The 9,671-nt window shown below is 44.8% G+C and overlaps 1 protein-coding gene across 1 annotated transcript; it reads right to left on the bottom strand.

Annotated features, from left to right (window-relative positions):
* Positions 1–3,887: 3,887 nt before the first annotated feature.
* On the bottom strand, positions 3,888–4,960 carry LOC127341120 (protein GOS9-like). The gene is made up of 2 exons (XM_051366896.2): positions 4,889–4,960; positions 3,888–4,769 (listed from the first exon to the last, which is right to left on the bottom strand). The coding sequence occupies exons 1-2, from the start codon at positions 4,892–4,894 to the stop codon at positions 4,089–4,091; spliced, it is 687 nt and encodes a 228-aa protein (XP_051222856.2). The 5' UTR covers positions 4,895–4,960; the 3' UTR covers positions 3,888–4,088.
* Positions 4,961–9,671: the final 4,711 nt, after the last annotated feature.

Genomic DNA, 9,671 nt, shown 5'->3' with positions numbered 1-9,671 from the left:
GTGGCTGTTTTGCTGAGCTTGTGATTATGGAGTCTAGACCCAATGTAAAAGCACAAACAGAAGCCCAAACAAACATGCCGAGAGGGGTCTGTTTGAAACTTCTATGATGATATGTTACTTTTTGCAGAGAGGGATATGTCATTTTTTTGCAGAGACCTAGTGTACTCGGTATCATCATGATATTACTATATTACACTTTATCAAAATAAAAAAAAACGTTGATATGTTATTTCCAATTGCCACATCCCTTTAGCTACCCATCACTGTTGCTTAATCTACAGTATTTTTCCTACTTTTCCTCTCTAAATAAATGTAATTTATTTTACAAGGTACATGTGTCTATCATGAAAGCAAACTGTTTTCTTGCCGTTCAAAGCAAGGGACATTTCAGTCGGCAAAAAAGAAAAAAAAGGAGGTAGAGAAACAGTATGCTAATAAAATTCCATTGTGCTACAATAGTTTGATACTCCCTCCGTTTCTTTATGTAGTGCTTATTGTTTTCCCGCACGGTAATTAACGCAATCGATTTTTTGACAGAATACCCCCTATCAAGGTCCATCTACGATCTGAGAAGGAGATAAATATGGAAAGTCAATAACTGATCGCTGAAATCTCTCAGTAGTTATAATCCCACGATTTTCTCCCATCGCTCCATCCGGCATATCCCCTGCGCGCCATTCTTTTCTCTCTGCCCCAAATTCTTTTCGTCTCTCTCCCGCGAGCTCACCCGAAATTGAAATTTTCTTCAAAAAATTTGAGCAATGGAGGGAATTACATGGGCGCCAAAGATCCTAATAATTCCACTTCGAATTAACGAGTACGGGGCTATAAATACTCCCGATCCCCATGACCATCTCCTCGCTCACCAGTACGTTCTCTCTCCCGATCCCCATTGGCATCTCCTCATTTGACATGGCTGCTCGCTCGGGGTGGATCAACTGGGATGCCCTCGGGGAGGAGCCGGAGGAGGATGCTGCAGGGTTGAACTACGACTACGAGTTCGTCGTGATTGATCCAGGTTCTCATTCAATAACTCATGTATGTTCTTTTCCGTCGTGGTAGTATCCTCGTTCTAGATCGTCCCATTCATTGTCATGTGTTGATAAATGCTTTGGATCACTCGCAGAGGAAGAAGAGGATGAAGTCACGGCGTCGTCCGATCGGCGCTGCGGCGGCAGGCTTGGCCTGGCCGGAGGAGTTAGATCAGGGCGCGGCCATGGACGCGCGCCATCCCATGTCCACGGCGTACACGATGGTGGTCACCACGACGCACGACACGCAGTTCACGTCAACGGCCAGGTATCGCTGATGAATTCCCGCCACGGACTCGCGCACCGAGTGAGGTCCATTGTCAACCGCGCGACGGTACCTTTTCCTGGTGAAGGAAGCAGTCGTGGGCGAGCTCCTCGCGTCGGGCTATCTGGACGCAAGCGTGTGCCAGCCCCTGTGACACAATGGCTTCCTCAACATGTTCCAAGCGAAGGTAATCTTCTGCTCGAATTTGTTCAGATCATAGCTTAACTCGTTCAGTTGTTTGTTCATATCGTTGCTATACTCCGTCAAATTCGTTCAGTTCTTCTGCTCGAATTTGTTCATATCATAGCTTAAATCTGTAGTTTCATGCGTGTAGATGCCTCTACAGTTCTGCATATACTGACGGTACTGCATGCACATTGTACTCACGGTAGTTTACTTAAATCTGTATGATCATGTAGAGGATGAACCGGAGGAAGGCGCCAATGAGGAAGGGATGGAGAATGGAGAGGGAACTGGTAATCATGCATCTTACGCAAAAATTTCATGCTTATTTGCACTGCACCCAAGTCTCCTTGTTTAATGTTTCTTCACTACTTCCCGTAGGTGGCAATGGTACATTGAAGAGGAAAAGAACATTCTACAAACTCCATGAGAAGCAATCTGCGTATGCAATGCTACTACAGAGAACCTCTGCTGGGGTGTTAAGTCGAGGGGTGTCTCTTGATGTGTCTTCACTAACGGGGATCCCTGTACGTACATTGGTGAATTGGTGGACAAAATGCAAAACACATGGACTGGATGGATTAGAAAGCAAACGAGGACATTGTGGACTGAAGTTGGTGTCGATTTACTCTTTTGTGTGAGTCTAGTAAGGTACTCCTTGGAGTAATTTCAATTTGTGAAGCATGGTACTCTGCATTTGCTTCACCAAAGTTATCAAAGATTGTCTGCATTATGTTTGCGTGTGACTGAAACATAACACAAGCATGATACTCAATCATAGCATGTGTTCTTTTACATTCTGGAGTACTACAAAAAATTTCAATAGAAAAACAATGATCTGTGATCAAAACAACCGTGCAAACAATATGACTGGCAACCATGCAACCGTGAGTAAAGCAAAAACTGTGATCTGTGATCATAACATGTGATCATAACATGAGTTCATAACTTTCTGGAGTACTTCAATTGCGTATAAGTAAAAACAGTGATGATTTCAACATTACACCAACCTTATTTAACAAAAACGAAAATACTCAGTGATGAGTTCATAACATGTGTTCATAACTTTCTGGAGTACTTTCTGGAGTAGTGCAGTACATTCAGTAGATGATTGTTTAAGGACAGTACGTTGGCAGCAAAATTTTCACCGTATCCTTGACCACCTGCAACTCGCCTGAGTCTAGCTTGACACCAAAATTGAGTTGAATATCATCGCCTTCATCTTGTTCGGCAACGCATTGGGCATCATCTACCTGGCATTGATCTTCAAAAAACTCGCCTTCTTGTTTCTCGTTTGCAATCATGGCAGCTTCAATCTCCCGCTCGATATCTTCAAGTGGTTCAAGAGGTTGGCTCTCTCCGGCAAGAATATCATTCCCTTCCTCCTCGATAGAATCCGGAACCTCCGTATCTTCAGCGTACGTGTCCGGCACGTACCAAGGTTCTTGCTCGCAGGAGTCCGGAAATTCTTCCACGTCGGCGACTTGCTCCGGCGAGAAAACGGCGACGGCCCGACGATCCTTCGCCATGGAAACGGCGGACGCCGGGTTTCCCATCTCATCTGCCATGCGTGGGAGATAGAAGCAGCCTGGGAGAGATGAGAGAAAGAGAGACAGGCCACGTGAGAGAGAAGCAGCCTGCGAGAGATGAGATCGATGAAGTGTCTGTTTCCAGATTTTCAGGATGTACGTTGATCGTTTCCTTATTTCTAGCACTTGACCAAATCGGTGGAAGGGGGTTTTTGCAAAATAAACATAGCTTTACTCTTACAATCTGAAACAAATGGGGAAAAACAATAGGCACTATATATAGGAACGGAGGGAGTATGTTACAACTGAAAGTAAATATATTAAATGTTATGCTAATAAAATGTGCTAATTTCAGGAATTCCCTCGCAGGATGATTTTGATAAGTTGAATTAAAAAATGTAAAAAGAGGATGTATTTTATGGGGATGAGCACGTACATGTTTAGCCAAACGGGTGGTATTTTTATTGCAAACCATGAGCATTACAGCATTATTTATATTAATAATATTGCACACTTACATGCATATATATAATCCCTTGACAGTATTTGATCCCATCGTGCTTATTCATTACACACATATGACACATATGTATAGCCAGCTAGCTAGCTCGCTGGCGTTTAACGTAGCATCCAGATCGAGTAGAGGTCTGCATTCTGGATGGGTAGAGTACGTAACTAGCTGCTAGCTCGATATATACGTTTACAAGTGATTGATTCATGGCTCGTTGGGCGCGAGGCCGACGTAGACGCCGAGGTCAACGTGGCTCTTCCCGGAGCGGCCGAAGAAGCCGACCACGGCGCCGTTGAGCTCGCCGTCTGGCAGCGGCACGCTAAAGGCATTGCCCCTATCGCTCCCGAACGGGCCGTAGTCACGCTCCTGGTTGGTGGTGAACTTGAGCGAGGTCACGCGGTTGTCGCCGGCAGTAGTGCCAGTGATCTTGTTCACATACTCGCCTTGCAGGCTCAGGTCAAACAGCATCACATCAACATGCATGCATGACGAGTTGTACTCAAATTAAAGTTGTCACAAGTGAGACAACTAAGTAGCTAGACGCGTGCAATCAATAGGTAGAAAGGAAATTAAGAATGAATTAACGTGGTACGTACGGTATGCTTCTCTCCCTTGATCGTGCCCCAGGGGCCGACATGGATGGACTGGCCAGTCAGGTCGACATAGGTGAAGGAGAAGCCATAGATGCGCCCATCGCTGGAATCGGTGCTGTAGACGGTGACGCTCTTAAGCTGCACCGGCGTGGTGATGTCCACAGGTACGCCACCGGAGTCGCCCCACGGACCGACATTGACCGGCGAGCCTTTCATCACCGGCACGTAGATACCGAGCGCCGTGAGGTGATCGTTGTCGGAGCGGCCAAAGAAGGCGACCACCTTGCCATTCTTGAGCGGCATGCTGAAGGTCGTCTGCTCCAACGGAGCGCCGACCTCGTACGTGTGCTGGTTGGTGACCAGTTTGAGCGATAATAGGGCGGAGTCATCGGCGGTGCCGCTCAGCTCGTAAAGGTACTCGCCGGGACCCATCTGTATGTTCGTGATGGTGTGTTCCGGGTCGGCATTGCCCCAGGGGCCGACGTGGATGGGCCCCCCGTTCTGGTCGACGTACACATAGGAGAAGCCACAGATGGGCCCCCCCAAGGCCTTGATGCTCCAGATGGTGATGCTCACCAGGGACTGGGGCATGCTGCCGATGGGGATGTCGCGAGGCTCTCCCCCCGGTGCACCCCATGGACCAACACTCACCACGACCTGCATACAACATTCATGCATGCATGCATCACAAAATAAACAAGTCAGTTAATTACCGCCATATTCTGGCTCTACTTCAACGTGCATGTATGCATTTCTGTGTATATACATAGCCTTACCGCCATATTCTCGAGCTACTACGACAAAAAACTGAGTCTGAAGAGTGTGTGCGTGTGTTTGCTAGTTGTGATGACCAAATGCCGATGGAAGGCCACCTATTTATAGGGAGTCTGCTGTGCGCGCGTACCTGCCATCCATTCGTCTTGATCGATCGAGCAAGACTAAGAGAAGTTCAGACTCATAGAACCATTTGCCGCGCAGCAAACAAAAAGTTAATATACATCGACGTATTGATACGTTCATCAAACGAAAAGTGAACAGACAAATAGATAAATACGTGTAGATCAGATATGCATATACAAATTCGATATGTATCATTTTATATGTGCATCCCAATTTGGAGGTTCATCCAGCACTAACATGAATTAGTACTCTAGGGATTTTCATAACACTATAAAAACCAGCATTAATCATGAAAAATCATCCGGCATCATGTTTCTCTAACTATAACCTACGGTTTTGATTTATCTATCTGATGTCGCACACACACGGAAAAAAAGCATTTTTGATGGAGCATACATAAACATATTGTTGGCCTAATGGGGATATTTTTCTTCATATTGACTAACAAGAGTCTCTCCGGAAAATCAGGTCTCTACTATATTGAATATATAATATGTGTGCATGCATATTTTTACATATAAAATTTTGAGATTATTGCGAAGCTCAACATAGGAAACATATTAACAAATTCATTATCATTAACAAATCCAGGCATATTAACAAATTACATAGCCATATTTTATTGCCATGCTAAAAAAATGGGAATATGCATCAATGTCTGTTAGAAATATAGCAATTGAAAATATAGCCGTTAGAAATATTTTGTTAGTTACAAAATATGAATAAAATATAGGTGAATAGAATATAGGTAGTGGGTTGGAGCTTGTCGGGAAATAGGGAGAGGCTATTTTAGAGTGGCTCCCTATATGGAGAAATAGGTAGCCAGGCTGGACACACTATACGGCAAATTGCCCGGGCAAACTAGCCGGGTCAGAACGATTCCAAATATTAATTATTTTTGGAAGCAATTACCAAATTTTAATCTTACTTTACATTTTCTCGGGCACAAAATAACACTTCATGTCGACCCAACCTGGACAAGCAAAAATCAATAATTGAAAATTTAGCTGTAGCTCTTAGAAGGCAATTTCTGGCAGGCGCATTACTCGGATCACCAACTAAATTGGTTTGTTTGTTTGCGTTGTTTGGGTGAGAATACATATGAGTTCTTGGCCAACAAATCTTCCCTGCACAATCAAATTACTTACAAACAACTTTGATGTCAGTACATCCGCACTTGCTTTCATACGTTAATTTCTTGGACGATGAAGTTGAAAGGTACAAGTTTATGTATTCATTAACTAGTCAGGTGCTGGTTGGCATGTCGAGGCTACCTGGACAAGAAAAAATCAATAATTTAAAATTTAGGTGTAGTTCTCAGAAGACAATTTCTGTTAGGCGCATTACTCAGATCACCAAATAAATTTCTTTGCATGTTTGCGTTCTTTGGGTGTGAATACATATGACTTCTTGGACAACAAATCTTCCCTGCACAATCAAATTTCTGACAAACAGCTGTGATGTTATTACGTTCGCGCTTTCTTTCATCTGTTAATTGCTTGGATCTCGCTGACATTGAATGGTACAAGTTTATGTATTCATTCATTAGTTAAGCTACAGTCGGCAGACATGTTTGTGGTTCAATAAAGCACACCATGAGTAGCATCAATGTCATCTCTTGTCCTTCCTCAATGATTTCCACGACGAGCGCGCCCACCTCGCTAACATCAACCAAGCGTACATCATCCTGGTGACGTAGGAAGCTGATGGCTTCTGTCCTATCACTTTGCAAGGATAAGAAGAAACTCGACTAAGGATCCGAATCAAAATATCCACAGAATTTGTAAAACCTAAGAACAAGGCCATGGGAATGCATCTGACTCATTTTTAGACCTCCAATTAATTGTAATAGCACAAGCACCATGATCAATCCAGCAGTAGCTAGCCTGATATGTGACACGGGAGCGCATCTGACTCATTTTGCGACGACCAATTAATTGGAATTGTACAAGCACCACGATTAATCTAGCTGTAGCTTGATAGGTGGCCACGAGAACGCATCTGACTCATTTTGCGACCACCAATTAATTGGAGTTGTACAACCACCACAATTAATCAAGCTGTAGCTTGATAGGTGGCCATGGGAACGCATCTGACTCTTTTCGAGATCACCAATTATTTGTCCTTGTATGGCATGCATCATGAATGCTGCCGTCCGCTGAGCCACTCGCTAGACTTGGTTTCTAGCTCTTCAGACATAGTTACTTGGTCTCTTAATACAAGATTTCCATTATCAAGAAGCATGGCAATGGCAGAGTTAGAAGTGTTACCGTGTACTCTGAGATAAAAAGGAGAGAGGTATGCATGGCATAGTCTGATACGCAAATTGATGATGAATAACAATCGAAATTCGATTCCTAGTAAGGTTGCCAAATCGGCATATAATCAGGATTACGGTATGGTGAGTTAGTGAAGCAGACACCAAAACCACGATATGAGCACTTGAAACCCTACTTGAAGATGCCATTGTTTGAGTGTAGAGAATTACGGTCGGGTGTTATACCAGTGGCTATAGAGAAGTCGGACAAGAGAGCACCCATCTTTGGTTGGTTTTTTGGATTTGATTTGGTGAAAAAATACATTTTCATTAATTTGAAACAGAGGATGCAATGGTTGAAGGACCTGAACCGCTCTCCCGGATAATCATCAACCTCTCTTCTGGAGGTGGAAGAACTTTTGATCAACGTACAAGGTTTGCCTTCTATTGAGATGGTGGGGTCTGCTTTGTGTTTTGGAATTGTGAGTAAGTGACATTTTGGGTGGACTCACATGCCTCCTAATTAATTCACCACGATAGGAAAATAGAGAGAGCACAAGCCTTTTAAGGATCTTTTCTAATAATTCACATGCATTCTATTTGCAAGAATATTCCAATAACCCACCTCTTGGTAAGATTTCCTTTTCCTTCTTTAATGGGCTAATAACTCCTTGATATTATTTCCTATATTTTTCCGGTTATGTGTCATATTCATGTGTTTCAGCAATCATACAAACCAAAAGAAACAAATTAGAAAATACGGAGGCTGCAGGGAGATAGGAAGCAATTAATTAATTAATTAAAAGTGTTTTTGCGATGGAAATAATTTACTAAAAGTTACTATGTAGGAGTACCAACTTAACACCGTTGTTAATTTGTATCCTTATAACATGTCGCTTTCCCTTGTTTAATTGCGTTTTCAGCTAGATGATGATTAGACAATCCCATTATTAATCCTCCATCACGTCCACCAGAACCGACATCCAGGAGCAGGACGGCGAGACGTGTAGACACATCTGGCTCATCCATCGTCTTCGTCGTCCCGGATATCCGCCCCTGGGTTGGCGACTTCTCTGGAGCCGCTCCATACCAGGATGGCAGCGAGGACAATGGAGACGAGGTGGAGAGAACGGACGAAGAAGAGGGCGGTCCCGACGCCGTCGTCCCGGACGTTCGCCCCTGGCCTGGGTCGGTGTTTAGGGAAGATGGTGTGGCGTCCGATCCTACCGGAACAGCTGTGGGTGAAGCACCGCGAGTGCACTTCGAGCCTGGGACGCTTCTAAAAAGGCAGGTCCGATCGCCGCGTCTTCTGGTCGTATACCTACCTAACTCCATGGCCCCGACATGGGATGCTGAGCGACCTGATGGCGCCCGCCCCGTAGGAAATCCGGGACCGATCGAGCCGAGTATGGTACTCTACTCCGATCAAGGTTCCTCGGTGCGATCTCGCCGGTGTTCTGGCCGTGGATATTGATGCGGTCGTAAGGGTAGACCCGGTGGTTCCGCCATCCCCATGATAATGATGTCTGGATCGGAATTTTCCCCTGTTGGCGGCGACATAATCGGTGCTTGGATTAACTTGATGGCTGCATCCGCCACGCCGCTCAACGGCTTATCTAGCGCAGCCTCGGCCAAGCACTAAGTCTACTTCATAACCTCTGTCCGTCGTCGTTGAGTCGGATTATTAGCAGCGCGGCTGATGAGACCAGATCGAGGAGGACCTGCGCATGCCCTGGTCAGAGGAGACGTGGGTGACGCGTCGACAAGCTGGCCCAAGTTCCTCCGTCGCTCCCGATGGCCAATCTGATTGCTGGTCGCTTATTCTGAAACTCAACTCAAAGGATCAGTACAGCTCTCAGAGAACGAGGCGTTCACCAAGGTGGGGTGTGGCTCCAAAAAAAGACCAAGACAGAGGAGTGGCGAGGGTTTGGATATGAGAATACAAGTTTTTTCATAGTTCCATTACACGAACATACCGGAACATGCAACGCACGGATGTCTGGTTCAGGCTTGATATCACCACGAGATCATCTTAATTGGTATATATGCTTGAGATGTACTTGCAAAGGTGAGCACAAAGCAAATTTATAAATTTTTCTATTGGTAATCTTTCTTGATATTACTGTTGAGAGTTATTTTCTTGATGTTTGTTGTCTCTGCATATTAGATGGAATAGAATTATAGAAGAACCAACGAGAAGTTACTTTGTCACCAGCATCCTGTGGCGGACTCTGAGCCGAGGCCCAAGGTGCTACCACAGGTCAGAAGGTGTCGTCGAGGCCTAGGGGGGATGTATGTAGCAGCAGCAACGACAACACTGGAGGGGAAGAAGCCAGCTGTTGTCGCTCAGCATGTCGGCAAGAACGGTTATTGGTAATGGTTTCTCGAAATTATTGTTAAAA

The sequence above is a fragment of the Lolium perenne genome, chromosome 1 (genome assembly GCF_019359855.2).
Source record: "Lolium perenne isolate Kyuss_39 chromosome 1, Kyuss_2.0, whole genome shotgun sequence".
Taxonomy (NCBI): domain Eukaryota; kingdom Viridiplantae; phylum Streptophyta; class Magnoliopsida; order Poales; family Poaceae; genus Lolium; species Lolium perenne.
Note: the sequence above shows the minus strand (reverse complement) of the source record. Positions and strands in the feature narration are given on the sequence as shown.